At 36.6% G+C, this 17,633-nt stretch overlaps 3 protein-coding genes and 2 pseudogenes across 4 annotated transcripts; 1 reads left to right on the top strand and 4 right to left on the bottom strand.

Annotated features, from left to right (window-relative positions):
- Nucleotides 1-811: 811 nt before the first annotated feature.
- LOC148767255 (uncharacterized) lies at nt 812-2,446 on the bottom strand. Its single transcript, XM_088824257.1, has one exon. It carries the CDS (start codon nt 2,429-2,431, stop codon nt 833-835), a length of 1,599 nt encoding a protein of 532 aa, XP_088680383.1. The 5' UTR covers nt 2,432-2,446; the 3' UTR covers nt 812-832.
- Nucleotides 2,447-3,510: 1,064 nt separating this feature from the next.
- Nucleotides 3,511-5,475, bottom strand: LOC148767254 (laccase-17-like; annotated as a pseudogene). The gene is made up of 5 exons (XR_016033801.1): nt 5,163-5,475; nt 4,916-5,067; nt 4,570-4,814; nt 4,359-4,487; nt 3,511-4,296 (listed from the first exon to the last, which is right to left on the bottom strand). The product of XR_016033801.1 is annotated as a laccase-17-like (transcript).
- A 2,811-nt stretch (nt 5,476-8,286) lies between these two features.
- LOC148767253 (G-type lectin S-receptor-like serine/threonine-protein kinase At5g35370) lies at nt 8,287-8,967 on the bottom strand (annotated as a pseudogene).
- A 215-nt stretch (nt 8,968-9,182) lies between these two features.
- Nucleotides 9,183-16,647, top strand: LOC148767252 (F-box/LRR-repeat protein At1g55660-like). Its single transcript, XM_088824443.1, has 5 exons — nt 9,183-9,764; nt 9,851-10,317; nt 15,062-16,002; nt 16,237-16,356; nt 16,442-16,647. Exons 2-3 carry the CDS (start codon nt 10,224-10,226, stop codon nt 16,000-16,002), a joined length of 1,035 nt encoding a protein of 344 aa, XP_088680569.1. The 5' UTR covers nt 9,183-9,764; nt 9,851-10,223; the 3' UTR covers nt 16,237-16,356; nt 16,442-16,647.
- LOC105957370 (protein FAR1-RELATED SEQUENCE 5-like) lies at nt 10,544-14,231 on the bottom strand. The gene is made up of 6 exons (XM_088824950.1): nt 12,050-14,231; nt 11,812-11,981; nt 11,658-11,738; nt 11,536-11,553; nt 10,985-10,997; nt 10,544-10,899 (listed from the first exon to the last, which is right to left on the bottom strand). The coding sequence occupies exons 1-6, from the start codon at nt 14,229-14,231 to the stop codon at nt 10,544-10,546; spliced, it is 2,820 nt and encodes a 939-aa protein (XP_088681076.1).
- Nucleotides 16,648-17,633: the final 986 nt, after the last annotated feature.

Raw genomic sequence — 17,633 nt, 5'->3', positions numbered from 1 at the left:
TATTGAAAAATATATACAAGTATTTATGACGGTTTTCAACTGTTGAGAAATGTATTCTTGACGGTTTTCAAAATATGTATGAGTATTTACGACGGTTCTCAAAGCGTCGAGAAACATTATTCCCGACGGTTTTTTTACACGTGGAAGTATATACGACGGCCTTTTTCTTGACGGTTTTGTGACGGTCGAAAACCGTCAAGAATAATGCTCCCGACGGTTTTTCTACTTTTCCCGACGGTTTTTTACCATCGCATAAAGCCATAAATGTTGTAGTGCTTGTAAAACTATTTTGGTCTGTAATTTGATGGAATCAATGCAGATGCACAGGAAACACGGTGCACAAAGTATTCTACTTGGGAAAGATAGCTTTGGGGTGACTGTAGATTACGCCGGAAATTAACCAGGACAGATCAGGTGAGGATTAATGTCTATATTTAACGAGTTTGCGTTTTGAATAAGTCCTTTAGACCCTTTGTTTTGATTTTAAGAGCTTTATGGGGTTTTGTAATTAGTGTTCTATGTTTGCTGTATTTTACCTTAATATGTCTACTAAGCCTCGTTTGGTTACCAAGATAAGATTAACCTGGATAATATAATTTGCACTCTAAAACTATCAATTTTGGCTATTTCAGAAGTTCTTAAACACTAAATAAATTAAAGTTTCATTATTTCAGAAAAAGAGGTAAAATTCTTCAATACTCATGCCACATCAATATCAAAAAACGAGCGGAAAAAAAGAAAGAAAGATATAGTGCAATTTAAAATAATGTTACTAAAAGTCTAAAACCGTACTAAAAGCTCCGATCCATGTAATGTCCACCTGAGTGTAGCCTTAGTTTCTTCTTCTCTTCTTCGCGCGCCTATCATCATCATCACTTGATGATCCAGATTCAGATTCTTCTTGTGAGTTTTGTTGTTGGATTACGAGCCTTGGCATGTTTTTGTAATAGTCTTGCAAGTTGTCTGTGATGCCGCCAAGTCCAATGGAAATGAAATAGTTTATGGCAAACCTAGTGTTGATTGGATTATCCTTTGGAAATATAGATTCGTCGAAAAATTCTTTACTCAGACGTTCACTGAGCATGCGAATTCCGAGGTGCTCGGATAATTCCTGGAAGAGAAACTTGATGAAAATACGAGAAGAAGAAGTTGTGCTGTCTTTAGTCAACCGTATATACGCCAAAACGTGCCAAGGCAACGCGTCTGTGGCAAGTAGATGAGCAAAGAAGTTTGCCACATTCCGTATTTTATTCGTCTCGAGGTGATGTATGGTGGAGTATTGGTGGACAAAATACTTTTCAAAGTTTTCCTTGTGAATATTCTTCATCATACAAAACCGCTGCCCAATGAGTCCGTAGTAGCGTATGTAGGTTCGCTCCTGGCTGCAGCATTCTAACAGCATAATGCAGAGTTCCATCTCGTGACCAGGCTCCGTTTCCATTATCTCCATCAGCTTATGCCCTGCTTCTTCAAAATCAACACTAGACATAATCGTCAAATACATACTTCTTAGAAGATTGATCAAATTCGTCTCTGTTTCATCCCTTATTAATTCCGATTCCGATTCTAATTCTTGATCATCTGAATCTTCTTCTTCTTCTTCTTCTTCTTCTTCTTCTTCTTGATCTCCTAGAATATCCTTCTTCAGTTGTTCATATATTTTCTCATTCTCTAGGAAATTCGGATCCGCCTTGAAAACATCTATGGCGATTTGGGGGTCAATCTCATCAGCCAATGACAACTCAACATGGGTAAATTGGTCTTCTTTCTCCACTAAATCCAATTCCGGACGAATAGTAGGGTACCCCTGGAACTTCGCTTTACGCAATGCAAATAGGCCTTCGATCAAGAACTGGACACGTTCATGTATTTGTTTTCCTTCATGAAGAATCCCACGGAATCGCTCAAACACACCATGCAATCCACGTGGACAAACTTCTAGAAGCAAAGCCCCACATTCTGTAACGAAGCCAACAGCCACTTCAACACTGTCATCGGTTGGCTTTTCGAGCAGCAAAGTGAGCAGCTCGAGAGAGATAAGCTCATGGACTACGTTCTGATTCACCAGGTGCGCTATAAATTTGACCGCAGCAAGTAATCTTGGCTTATCATTGCGCTTGTATGCAATCTGGAACTGTAATATTATCCTACGCAATAGAACGAGCCCAACTTCAGGGAACTTGGTGTTTACCACAGCAACCAATGCTGCAAATACGTCGGTGAAACGCGGACACGCTGTTTGAGACTTGATGCATGATCGACAAAATAAACCCCTACCTCGTACTAGATTCTCCGCAAACAGTTCCAGAATTATGTTCTTGATGTTGTTGGTACTCACTTTGTTGACCAACCCGTTGATACTCTTTCTCAACGCATCCCACGCATGTCTTTGATACTCGACGCTGCTTTCGTCCTTGATTTCTTTCATCATTCTCGCACACGGAGGAATATACACCGCCATGCCAATTTTATTTTATTTTCACAGGGAATAATAATAGGTTTGTTTCTTTTCTTCTAGGGTTTATAATAAGAATAAGAATAAGAATAATAATGTTGAACATAGACAAGAGAGAGAGAGATATATATAGACATTGTGAGAATTGGAGTTGTTGTAGGAATACAAGTTCCAAAGGAATACTTTTGATTGGCTGGATAATTCAAATTACCTACTAATTAATTATGACTCCAATTGATTTCAATCATTCCATAATTCTACTAAGCCCATCCCTTCAATTTTACGTGCCTTAGGGCCCATTGAATATATTTTTCCATAATTTTTTTTTACATCAACATAAGAGTATAAATTTGTGTATGAGGTCTTTGAGTATTAACAAATAACAATACATAACTACGAGTGCACGCTAACTTTTTTTTAGAAAAAGAAGATATATTACGTTTATATTAATTTCATGAACCTCCTGGTAAATCTTCATACTAAGGAAAGAAAATAATACAAAATCAATTAATGGAACTATCAAATATACGGTTTCCTAAATGAGTGGATATTGTTGATTTCACAACACTCCCCCTTAAGCTGGAGAGTGAATATCGAGAACTCCCAACTTGACTAAGATCGCGACAAAATCATCCTTCCCAACGGCTTTGTGAACACATCGGCCAATTGGTTTCTTGAAGCGACGTAAGTAGTGGTAATTGATCCATCTTAAATTTTGTCTCTAATAAAATGGCAATCCCTCTCAATGTGTTGTGTTCTCTCATGGAAGACCGAGTTTGCAGCTATGTGTAAAGCTGCTTGGTTATCACAATAAAGTGTAGCAGCTTCAGTTTGTGTAGTTTCCAAATCACTCAGGAGGTCTTTAAGCCAAGAAATCTCACAATATGCTCCTGTCATTGATCGATATTCCGCTTCAGCTGAAGATAAAGATACTGTCTTTTATCGCTTGCTTCTCCATGAAATCAACGATTTTCCAAGGAAAACACAATATCCCGTTGTTGATCTTCGGGTTGTTGGGCAACCTACCCAATCTGAATCGCAGTAGGCACGCAACTTTAAATCACTTTGTGCTGGAAAAAATAGGCCTTGGCCTGGTGCTGACTTGAGGTACCGCAATACTTGTTGTGCAGCAAAACCTCAACTCTCGTTCCTTTGCCCACCACTGTATTATTCGGCGGCGTTCCGGTGTAATTGAACCACCGGGTAGGGTAAACCGGATCCGTAAACCCCTCTCGATTTCCCGGTATAGTGCGATTGGAGTAAGGCCGTGTTTGGGCGGACGAAGGACACGTTGTTCACGGAAGCCGCAAATTTCGCCCCTTTCGGACCTTTGCAGGTCACGTTCCCACGATCGCACGACGTCGTTCCGAGCCCGATCGTGAAGAAGAAACGCCTGTCGATTTTCACCGGAACATTAGCCGGAAACTCGCGCGTTGCTAAACTGCGCAATTTACTGGCGAAATCCGTGGCGAAAACGGTGTCGTTTAGAGCTGGTAGGGTTGGTTTAAACACTGGAAACTTTTTGTCTGGGTTTCCATATTCCAGAACACCAGCAACAGTTGAATTCCCGAATTTTCCGGTACCGGTGATGTACGGACTCGCCGCCATAAAAAAATTAGCACGTGGAAACCGTGATTTAGTCTTTAGAAGAAGATTAGTGGTTTGTCCAGGGGCGATTAGTACTGTATCAGCACGAAACGGTTTAACGTAAACAGCATCAGCTTCGACAACAATTAAGGAATGATTAGCAATGCTGAAGAAGAGATCTTCGTTCAGCGCCGCGTTAATCACACGGAGGAGATAAGTCTTTCCAGGTACCACCCTCACCTTCAACGTATCATCTGCATAATTAGCATAGATTAGCTTAATTAAACATGATTAATGATTTATAACAATTAATTACCTTTGGCTGAGCAATTATTCAATGGACCAGGAAATCCATTGATAGTATACGCGTTCGACACGTTTGGACCTCCGCCTGTTTGCAATGCTTGCTTGATTATTTCCTCGGGATCTCCATTGTACCATTCTCCTATAAATACAATTAAAAAAAATTAAATTTTGATTTAGAATTAATTAAAAGTTTTAAGCTATTAAGATTGATGATTAATTACCAAAGATGAGTGGGATTTCTTTGTAGGGTTTGGTAAAAGGGTAATTATCTCCTAATTTAGGTTGAATGATTAGAGGACCATAAACAGTTGCTCTTAGCCATGAAATATGTGCATGCCAAAATAGGGTTCCTCTTTGCCCAATTACAGTGAAGTTATACACATAACTATTCCCAGTTTGTATGGGGCATTGTGTTATATATGCTGGTCCGTCGGCCCATCCACTCCGAAGCTGTCGAATTCCATGCCTGTTATATATACATACATATATATATAGATATAGATAGAATTAAAAACATGATAAATATTTTTATATTCAATCAAGAATATATGTATGAATTAAATATACCAATGGATGGAGATATTGTGTTGAACATTATTGACCACTTCAATAAGAAGGCGGTCGCCTTCCCTAGCGAAGATACTAGGCCCTGGAAATTTACCGTTTACCGTAACCATGCTCTTTGTGTGGCACAATCTTGTCACGTTTTTCATTTGAATCTACAAATAGTAAACGAATTATATTTATATACATATACATTATATACTTATAATAAAACGCGTATGATTTAAATGAAACATATGTATATGCACACGTTAAATTTGTAGTGTCGGGTTTTCCCTCCGTTAATATGGGGTGGATGAGCATTGATATGTGGGAAGATACAAAGTGCCACGAAAAGAACCGTAAAAGACATTAGTGTTTTCGATGGAGAAATGGCTGCCATTTCTTGTTATTTGATGAATTGATGAAAATATATTGGTTTGATGCATGTTTATATATAGAAGAATGTTGGTTGAATTTTGATCAAGTGGGGGAAATAGTTAATTAATTGATGAAAGAGTGAAGTAGAGCAAAGCTTCAATAGGTTATCCTGGTCGGGCCAATAGGTTGCTGGACGATTATTTTTTGAGTGGTGGCAAAGACAATCCAATAATGGTAAGTCTATATATATAATATAGATATAAGGATTTGTTATATATATATATATATATATATATATATATATATATATCTATATATATATATATATATTGAAATATATAGCTCAACTTATTGCGGGAATGATAAGTTGGTGCAAGATATTAGGATTATCGAGTACTCTGGTGGGCACCAGGTCCATTTTACCCTAACGGAGTCGTTGAGTCACCATAACTTGTATTCCTCCAAAAATATTTCCTGCAAAATACCTAACACAATATAATAAATTAAGAATTGTTGTTTTGTCTATTATGTACTTGAGTTCTTAGGGTGGAAGCCAATCAAAGGGTGAATGTTTTTTTTATTTTTTTATTCTGATCTATAATATTTATGTTAGAATTGGTGAATTCCTGATATAAATTAATGGGCCGGGCTTTTAACGGATTGGAGTTTCAAGCTTTGGCCCAAACAATCGAAATCCAATGTGTGGTCTATGAAATTAAACAGGCTTATCTTCAGTTTAATGAAAGAAAATGCTCTTTACGGGTTAAAAAGTGCTATTTACCGTTCAAAACAAAAAAGTGTTTATCTCTCTAAAACCCCTAAAATTTTCGAAAAAAATGGACGAACGCCCAAGTCGGGCGCCCGCCGCCTGAACAGACGCCCAAAGTGGGCGTCCGTTCAGACGACCGGCGCCCGACTTGGGCGTGTAAACAGCTTTTGGACGCCCGGTTTGGGCTTTTCCCGGGCGAACCGGCGCCCGGTCCAGGCGTCGGTTCGGCCGGGAAAAGCCCAAACCGGGCGTTCGATTATTTTTTTTTTTTTTTTTTTTTTTTTCTGTTTTAAAATAAAATATTTTTTTTTTCTGAATTAAAATAAGTTAGTAAATTTAATATAATTGGACGATAATTTTTTTTTTTTTTTTTCAGGATGTCTAATTGGACGAAAAAATTCGGACTGAAAAAAGGAAAGGACCCCTAATAAAATATGTTGTTCAAAACCTTATTATTATTATTATTATTATTATTATTATTATTATTATTATTATTATTAGAACATAATATAATAATAATAATAACATACTAACATTCATTATAACATAATAACATAATAATAATAACATACAATGTCAATAGTAATACATTCATTCCAATAAAAAAAAAAAAAAAACTAAATCAAACACTATTTAGAATATCTCACGTTTCACGTCGACTCCGCAACGCCTTTGGTAGACTACTCTGACCTCCCATATATTGGAAAATGATTATGCTTCCCGTATACTACTCTGACCTCCCATCTATCGTCCGACCGTAGCTTTCCGACAATTTGAAAACCACAGTTTCTTTTTTTGCTACCAGTCCTTCTCGGGCGCGCGTTTGGGTTAGTTGATGGACATTCTCGTTTCTCCCCGTATAGGTCACAAGTCAGAAAAATCCTTTTTTTAGAACAACTTTTTTTTAGCATTTTCACAAAAAGACCTCTTGCAACGAACCTCGCCCAAACCACTACCTCATCCTTCGAGTCAAACAACTGAGTTGTTGTAAAATAATCGGTATGATCAACTTCAATTGTAGACGTATCGTCCTGAAAAAAGCGTAAAAAAATTGATAAAAAAAAAAAAAAAAAAAAAAAAAAAACGTTTCAAAGCCAAAAGCCCAACTCGGGCGCCCGAAGGTGCAGTGCACGCCCATGTTGGGCGTGCAAGAGCCAACTGCACGCCCAACATGGGCGTGCACTGCACCTTCGGGCGCCCGAGTTGGGCTTTTAAACGTTTAGCCCATTTTTTTCGATCGAAAAGACGGAATTTTTACCTCGTTGTGTCCGCTATCCAGATCTTCATCCGATGAACTCATTTATGTTCGTATATCACACCAATAAGTATGATTTGTGATGAAATCGTCTTGAGAGCGAATTTTTTTAGAGAGAGAAAGAGAGAGAGTCTTTGAACGGTAAATAGCAATTTTCAAACGGAAAAAGCAAATCCCTTAATGAATATAATGAATAATATATATATATATATATATATATATTAATTTAATTATTCCCTTTAGAACGTCGTATGTAATACTGCTATACTGCAGGTGGATTCATTTTTGTAACCCGAAATAATTTTTGTAAAAAACAACTAAACGTGTGTTGTCCTGATGTAATAGTTTTTACTCCAAGCTAAGTCACGGGCTATAAAATTCAAATAAGGATGAAAAATATTATTTTTGGCCTGATGTATATTTATATAATGGAAAATCAGCAAATAATATATATTTCATGTAAAAAAAATAGTGGTGAAGAAATTAAATTAAATTGCAGTCCCTTGTCCCTGAGTCACATGATACACTACAAGAATCCAAAAATTAAAACTCCCATAAACTCAACAATATTTTCCTAATTCATATAATGAAGTTGAAGAATTTTATTATTGGTGGGGGAGATTTAATTTGTACGTTTGGATGCATGTATATGGACGGCTGAGATCTTAGCTGGCAGATGATGTCTTCTTCCCCAACAAATTGGGAGAGATTATTTCCATGAGTTGGGCCACCGGGATTTATTTAAGTAATGGACTTGAATTTACTCAAAAAAAAAAAATAAAAAAAAATCATGTATTTAATATTCCACACTCCCTCTCTCAACTTGCTTAATCCCTCTAACCATTTTATACAAATAACACTCCCCAAAATCAAAATCTGCTGCCACACAATTACAATCATCCAAACACATCTCTCCACACTCTTTTTTACCAACATTATTATTACCACATACATAACTAGAAACACTCTTAATTACACTAATCACACCTCTTAATTCAACCATTTCCGCATCGACAAAGTACAAATCCCATAAGGCTTATTGCACGACAAAGGAAGATCACAACTACTTAAGCTAAGTGCTTGATAAGTAAGTAGCTTCGAATTTGCCCTTCTCTTCCGAGTAATGATAAATGTTTAAATTACCCGTGCTCTTCTCTAGTGAAAGAAATCGCGGGGGGTCGTTCGATTTTATCGAATCGATTCGTTCTTGCCGTTGAATATTTCGAGCCCGGTTGAAGTTAGCTGCATGAATGTGATGTTTTTTTTTAATTGAAGGCTGATATTCCCAATATGAATACTTCCACTTGCCATAGTTCAAGTATAGTGCAATATTGTCATACTGAATTTCCATTGAATAGAATAGTGTTGAGTTGACTGGGAAAGAAGTTAACCGAGTTTGCGAACTCAGTCTTTGCCCCCACAGCATACTATCAGTCGGAAAATTGAAGCTCTGCCTTTTAATCAAGTTTAAGGCGTCCACTAACACCATATTCCCTGTCCTTAGCAGATTTAATCTCTGCATCAATTAGTATATTTTATTTCAAGAATATATCAGAGACCAAATAAAAAAAAAAAAGGAATGGTTGATTAATTAAATAATTATATTCGCCGGTGATTTTGAGGCAGAAGAAGAAAGTTGTGGTCTTCCATGGGGAATAAAAGTTCGGCAGAAGCATTAGCTGCTCCTTAATTAAAAGGTTTGATTTTATTTTTACATATATATGCAAAAGTAAAATAAATAATTTATTAGCTGCTCATTAGTTGCGTTTATAGAGATACTGATCGTGTAAAACATTTGTGCTTGTGTGAAATACTGTTTGGGGTAACTTATATATAACTAATGTATGTTATGTTTATGATTCAAAATGTCTGGAGCGAATGTTTCAGTTGACGGACAATGAACGAGGACAACCGTCAATATTGAATATGGAAGAATTTCCTTCACTTTCTGCTACTAAATCCATTCCTTACAGTAAAAGGAGAAATAAAATAGATTTAAGCACTACTTCGGAACGAAGAACAGAGGCGGTGGTGGTTCCGAACATTGGTCCATTGCACGGTGAAGCATCAACTTCGATAAATGACTCGTACGACATATCCTTGCCCGCCGACTTTGTAAAGAAGGCCCCACCTTCTTCTTTTACTAGAAAACCAAAGCCTCGTCAAAATTATCACGAACATGAAGCGTCAAAGAGAAATTCAAACTTCTCACGTGGAACTGACGTAGATGAACCTTTTGATATATGCTTCACCGAGCCTAGAAAATCCAGTCATCGTAGAAATTCATCACATGATAAATATAGTGGAAAGTGGGTCCAAAAGGTACAATCTTCTGAAGAGAATGTGCATTCGGAAGATAATACGGAGAAAATTGATGATGTGGAGTGGAATACTCGGTTATAGAGTCGGGGAAAGTGTTGAGACCTGGAATGGTATTATTCAAGAGTTATATACCCCTTTCTGAGCAGGTATTTATTTACATTGTATTTTTTAAATCTTACGTTTTCCCACCAAAAAAGGGGATACTAGTAATACATACATGCTATTCTTACAGGTGGCAATTGTAAAGAGATGTCAAGAATTAGGTCGTGGTCCAGGTGGTTTTTACAGACCTGGTTATGAAGACGGTGCAAAACTCCGCCTTTACATGATATACGCCAACATGACAATGTTGTACCACCTCTTATTCCCGATGAATTTACTTCATTAGTCACCAAAGCGCTCGACGACTCTCATTCTCTAATCAAACGAAACTTTCGGACAGAAAATGTCGAGGACATACTTCCTAAAATGTCACCAGATGTGTGTATAGTCAACTTCTATAACACTAATGGCAGACTTGGTCTCCATCAGGTTCGTTGTGAATCATTAAATATTGTATTTCTTAACATGTTAATTAATTATATGGTATTCACGGAGAATTTAAAATGGATGTACTTATTGATGATATTAATTTGTTGAGTTTTTTTATGGTGACAAGAGAGATGCTGACGTGGCAGAACACATCCTACTCGAATCGAGGCATATTTTTCATGGGGTGAAAAGTATTATTCCGAATTCGCTGGAAAATACAAATCTTCGCCCTGGTTCGAGGTCTATTCTATGCTACACCCGGTTAAGTTCACCGGGTGTCTAAGATTTCGACATGTGGCAATTAGTAAATTAATTAGTTAATTATATATTTTTAATTATTGTGAAATTAATTATTAAAAGAATCACTTTAAAATAGGTAATTAGGATCCTCTCTTCAAATCTTTCCTATTTTTTCTCCAATTACTCCCGTAATCATACGTCTCTTTCCCCCACTACTGCACTTCTTCTTCTTCGTGGTTCGATTGATTTTTGGCTTTTGATTTTCTTTCTTCTGGCTTCCGCAAACGAAACTCTGCAACGAAAATGGAGGGTGCGGCAAGGCAGAAGATGGAGAGTGCGGCGAGGCAGGCACAACGGTCACCGCCGAAACGAGGGCGTCGACTGAGGAACAACCGCCGGTGGTGGCGTCGGCGTGGATCTCGCCTGCCATCGAGCGGTCAGAGGTAGTCGGGTCGATTATCAACAACTTGCAGGTCATGGATGTCTGAAGAACCTTATAGTACTTCAGAGCTGGAAATCGTGATGACGAAATGGTGCATTAGCAACTAAAATTAAATAAGTGAAAAATCGAAGAACCTTATTTGAACTTCTATACCGGAGTTGGGCATCTAGAACATTAAGTACTCAAATTGTACGATCATTGTGAAATTTCCTTAACTTTTGCATTTGTACCCATTGTTAAAGATTTTAATATTTGAAGAGAGTTATGGTGTTAGAACTATAAATTGTATTACTTTTTCACTGTGTCTAAACTAAAAACAGACAAGCTTGACAATTGAGTATTGAGTATTGTACAAAACCTAGTCAAATAAATGAGCTTGACATTGGCAGAATATGTACCCAGTAGTTCAAATCAAATAATAAGGATGTAATCATTCACAGCGCTAATTAATATAACAGAAACATAGAAAATTGTAAGAATAATATTCATTTAAATATTGAATCTGCAGAAGCTATAGAGTTGCCATCTGTTTACTCATCAAAGTTTGCCATATACTAGATAAATTAAAAGTTTAACATTGTAAAAACAAAACTCTCTCCAAATTCCCAACAACAAAATAACTGTCTGAAACTAAAATAACCTTGTTGAACTATAATAAAAAACTATGATAAGAAAATATCCTAGTGAAAATTGGGGGCCCCCACCTTATTGCTAACAGACCCCTGAAGAAATTAAACACAATTAGTTAGTAAGTTAAGTATATATAGTTTATCAACAATTATCTCATTAAAATACCAAAACTAACAAAATAGCATAATACATATACCTGTGATATATTAACACCCCAATGTTGATACATGTAAGGCGAAGGATGGCCTTGGCCAAAATTAAAAACTTGACCTTGTTCCTAGATATCCAATACAGAAACTATAAGATGCCAAATATGTTTATTATAATTAGAGACTAAATAAATGGCTCACCACATGCATTGTCGGATATTGCGTAGGATGCAACCAATCAGATCGAGGTTCACAAGCTTGAGAACTAGTTGAAATATCTCCGAAAGGATGAGCAGTGTATCGTAAATGTCGAACATTAGCGGCTCTTTCAAAGGTCTGAGCTTTCTTTTTTGTGCATTTTGCTGCTCTTTCTAAGATATGACAAAAATAATTAACACAACAAAATAGAAATTTAACATAAAATATTTGATAAACTTACTTGAAGACTCAATTTTCGTTTTTCCTCTTTTGCTTTTCAAATCCCAATGGCTTGGGAGACGAAGGTTATTCACTCCTCTTGACTTCACATAAAGAGGATTCCTCACAAGCTCATCGTTTATAACGCTTTGTTCTTCCATAGCATCTGAACTTTTAACTTGAGAACCGTCTATCACTATATATGCTTGAGTATTGCTCAAATCCAATTTATCAAGTAATGAATTCAGATTCGAAAGGACACCCTCGAACCCACTTCTCACTAAATCTCTAGCTTCTGGATGAAATTTGCTCCGCATCGTAAGATCATAACAAAATCTCATTGCATGATTTACATACACTGTATCAGATTCTTGGTTACTTGAAAATAAGTTCTCATCGTTGAAGTGCACTACATCTCTTACACCTTTTGTCCATCTCACTTTTATGTACCTTGTGGGTAATTTATGCACATTCATTTCTTTAAAAACCAGCAATGCATGCTTGCACAATATACCAACAGATTCAAATAGTTGACAACTGCAATTTACTTCATGCGAGTCCGAAAAAAACTCAACTTTACAAACTTGACCTGAACTGCCTTGTGATCTTACTTTAAACTGGATTAAAGTATCAATACGTAAAGGCTCTCCAACAAGATCGATCCCCAATGAATTTAACAGTTCTGATTGGAACATGTTATATATAGTGTGAGTATAAACTGCTGCTGCATCTCTCAGTAAATAATTAGTTTTTACCACAAGTGTCGGCATTCCACGACGGCATTTAAAGTCATTTTCTCTTTCATCTTGACGCCACGTGTTCTGAACTTTTTCGAATCGAACAACACACTCAAACAAACTATGTGTACTTTTACCACCAACTTTCAAAGTAGAATTTGTGCCCTCACTTCTTGAAGTAGCTTTAAGTCCAGCACTGAATCTATGTTTACTAAATGCCGTAGACCACTTATTTCTCAACTTGTACATGTTGTTCAACCATGAATGGTCATACAGATTGTAATCAGCGATCATTGTACTCCATACATCCTCGAACTCTTCTTCAGATTCACAAAATTCCATACACTTATAAAACATATTCTTGAACTCAGAATTATTATTTAAACTACCGAAATGCGAGGGAGCGTTTTGACATATATGCCACTGACACAATCGATGTAGCGAATTTGGAAATACAATTTCAACTGCATTCATCATTGCTTGACATTGATCCGTGAAGACACTTTCGGGTTGTTTACCACCCATAGACTCAAGAAACGTACTAAATAACCATTGAAAAGACGACTCTGTTTCATTTGACATAAAAGCCAACCCAAACATCACATTGTTCTTATGATGATTAATGCCAGTGAAAGGTGCACAAATCAAATTGTATTTATTGGTTTTATAAGTTGTATCAATTGAAAGAACATCACCAAAAACTTCATAATCAAGGCGGCACCGACCATCTCTAAAAAAAAAGTTACACATCCTATTGTTTTCATCAACCTGGAAATCCCAATAGAATAATGCATCTTCATTCGATTTATTCTTAAAATATCGAATTAGTTCAGCAGCATCACCATCATCAACTTGTTTGTGATCTTTTGCTAAACGATTAATATAATTATATGCATCTTTTTTAGCAAAACCTACATTTTCTCTCCCATGTGATTCTTGTTGCATATAAGAATACGCGTTAGCTACTGAAAATCCAGCATCCACCAGTGCTTTTAAAGTATCTCCTTTAACATATGAAATATTGCGAGCCGATCTTAACATATAACTTTGGCCAGGTGCGACCATGTCATGATTATGTTCAATGTCAAAAATAACAACTTTCCACTCTTCATTCTTTTTTCTTCCAACTCTAAGCCTCGCTCTACAACCAAATCTCGTTTCCATCTTTAAGTATATTGGTTGTTTACCTTTATTACTACGTTTTTCATCCTTTGTACCTTTACAAGAACATTCAAACTCCTTCATATAAAGTTCTCTACTATTATCATGAAAATACTCTTGTTTTCCTTTTCTCACACTAAAACCTTTAATGCGCCCATACTCACAATATAATAGATATGCATTTTCAGGACTTGTTACTATTTGCCCAACTGTTAACTTATGCTCAAATTCTTCTATCAAAGATTTGTTATGTACCTTTGAACCGGAATTTGCATTATCGTCGTTGGATAATGAATTTTGTTCCATACCTGTAAACAAAAAATATAATCAAATTTAATAAATAAAAATTAATAATTTTATAGTACATGTATATCCAATAACTACATAACAATGATCTGACATGTCTTTACTTATTAGTGGTGTGTTGAAATCTATGATATTTAATGATAGGTATTCTTTCATAATGCATATGCGTGAGATATATAAACTTGCACTCATGTTTTATCACAAAGAATTTCTTGCATTTTACGTGAATAATAGAGCTAATTTGCTCCTACCAGGGAAAGTTGGAGATTCGTTGCAGAGTTTCGTTTGCGGAAGCCAGAAGAAAGAAAATCAAAAGCCAAAAATCAATCGAACCACGAAGAAGAAGAAGTGCAGTAGTGGGGGAAAGAGACGTATGATTACGGGAGTAATTGGAGAAAAAATAGGAAAGATTTGAAGAGAGGATCCTAATTACCTATTTTAAAGTGATTCTTTTAATAATTAATTTCACAATAATTAAAAATATATAATTAACTAATTAATTTACTAATTGCCACCTTCAGAAAATATTAAAATAAATTTTCTTCTATTTTTTATCTTTTAATAATTTAATTGAGGTTTAATTGTTCAAATTCTCAGTATCCACGGTTTTAATTAATTTGACAAAATTATTTCATATTATTATTTGCCGGGTGAACGCGAACGGGACTCGACCGTTACAAGGTCCGGTATATAAATAAATTGTTTTGTCTTCCCTTCTCTACCGACTTCCAATCGATACTATCTCTTTCTTTCGCTTCGCTGAATCCCCAACTAAAAACCCCTTCATCTTTCTCTCCAACTCTAATTTCAATGGCTGATTTTCTGAACAGGCCTTTCAAGAAAGTTAATACAGAAAGAAAACAGTCTTCAAGATCTACCGACAGAGATTTTACATACCATTTTTTCGTACCTCGACCAAAAATCGGCCATGAAGATGTCTGCCGTGTGCAAAGATTTTTACGATTTCTGGGCGAAATCAGAAGTCCTTGCCATCAAGATTAAAGATATGGAGCTGGATCTTGATCGCGGCAACAAATTGCGTGTATTGTTCGAGAAAAATATTCTCGACATGCTGCATCGGCGTAAAAATTACGGAGTTCCGCTAACAAGATGTACTATCGCGTTACATTCCCTTGTAAGCTCTAGATTCGTAACCGAGGTTCTTCACACCGTTGTCGATTCGAACGTTAAACATCTACACGTACAAGCTTTTACCGGGTTTTACACACCGTGCGCAAGATTTCCAAGTTCGATCAATTGTTCTTCATTAACAACACTCTGCATTAAGGACGTTTACGGGGAAAGTTTCGAGCTTCCCAAGAGTGTTATCTTGCCAAACTTGAAAGTTTTGCGTCTCCACGACTTCGAATTTTCTAACGATAACTACAACGGGGCCATTTTTGAAGGATGCCCAAATCTTCAAAAATTAGTCATAGTCAAGTGTCGGATGAAACCCGAGGATAATCTCCGAATCTTTCACGTTAAATCTTTGAAACTCAAGAAGTTGGTATTCAAATCCTGGAGAATACATTGGGATTGCTATAATCAGTCGATTCATGTCAATGCGCCCGAGTTGGTTTGTTTTAAGTTCAAAGGCAATCTTCCAATATTTGAATTTGGGGATGGTAATCTGTTGCATTTGGAGAGGGCTTGCTTCGATTTGAGCGATCTTAATAGCGACAGAATGATGTTGACCTCTGAAAGACTGTTAAATATCCTTTATGAGATGAGACATGTTAAGTTTGTATCTTCATCGACAAATACTAAGTAGGTAATACAAAAGCATATTTTTTCTTTTTGGTTTTTTTTCCCCCCCTCGATTTAATTGTTTATTCGTCATCATTGGAGTGTTTCAGTTTCATGCATGCACATCTGGTATAGAGGGAATGTTCTGGGACAGATGAAGTAAAAGTATAACAAGAAGTTTGTAGAACATCCTAATTCTTACACACAATGTCATAACCTGATTTTTTTGGCCAATTTTGTTTATTTTTACGTTGCCTAGGTTATTGCCAACTTTCATGTTTTGGGAGATCCTGGAACACTTGTATCAAATAATCTCGAGGTCCTGAAATGGAAAGTTCAGGAATGCATAAAGCGTTTCCAAGATTTAGTGAAGGATGAGGTACTGTTTACTTATTTGCTTCTCAATTAAGTTCCAGTGCTGTTTTCGGATTTACGGTCTAAATGTTTTTTCTTCATGTTTACAGAGTGAAGCCAACTGAGGCAGACGCAGCTGCGTTATTTCATTAAAGGAGTTCTATGGAAATTTTCAGGTTTTGATGTAGTATGTTTTTTTTTAGAAGAATGGTTGTGTAATGGCATTATTCTTGTTGCGTAAGATACTTAATTGTCCTGTACTGTCGTTCAATATTAATCAAGACGGAACAAAGTGTCTCTTCATGGTTTCGTACAAGCACCGAGTGTGATCAACATTAGGTAGAATGTCTCATCATATTGCAGTAGCACGTCAGAAACATTAGTTATTAGACAAACCCCCGTGTTTATTAATTAGTAAGAAATGACACCGACACCATTGAAGTATCGGTCTCATCATATCATACGTTACAAGATACTGAAACACAATTGCAAATCTCATGAGACCCTAAACAAGCTTCGGAAGTTGCACTTATCCTCTATCTGAAATATGCCAGTTGATAAATTTCAACATTCTATAATCGATAATCTTGTCTGTCCAGCTCCAGCCATGGAAAGCCAATTCACTACCCTTCCGTAGTTTCACTTCGCATCTATCAACTCTGTAGTTTCCAACATAACGACCTTTTTTTTTTTTTAAATCGACAATGCTGTGAATCTTGAATTTGAGACGACGGCCTTGGATCACAGCCTGTTACTTTATCCAGAGTCGTTTGCTTGCTGAGGGACCAGGTTTTCGTTGAGCATTTCGTCTAATAAACCGCGAGCTCCGTTTACATCACCGTTAGCGATAAATCCATCAACCAGAATATCATACATTTTTGGATATAGTTGCACGGACTTTTTGGCGCATTTCAGTCAGCACCACTGTCACCGTATCAAACTCCCCAGCCTCAAAGAGTGCTCGTAAAATCGTACTATACGTACACTAGTCAGGTGAACATCCTAGCTCTTTCATAGCACCCATCAGTTTAATCCCATCATCCACCTTCTTTTCCACACACAACCCCTTAACGTAGGTGTAGATCCATCAAGAACCAAATTGTGACACATTACATCAGGCTTATGTGCACTCATATTCATATGTTTCAACAATCCAAAAGCCTTCCCCTTTCCAATCCTTTTATCCCGACAAAGAATCGAAAGCAAGAGATACACAACAACCATCAAACATGTTTTTATCACCGTAAAAGATGATCAGATCAATAAAAAGTGTTTGAAAGTTTTCGACTTGCCAGGATTTGT

Source organism: Erythranthe guttata, chromosome 10, assembly GCF_056151865.1.
Source record: "Erythranthe guttata isolate IM_541 chromosome 10, IM_541, whole genome shotgun sequence".
NCBI lineage: Eukaryota > Viridiplantae > Streptophyta > Magnoliopsida > Lamiales > Phrymaceae > Erythranthe > Erythranthe guttata.
Note: the sequence above shows the minus strand (reverse complement) of the source record. Positions and strands in the feature narration are given on the sequence as shown.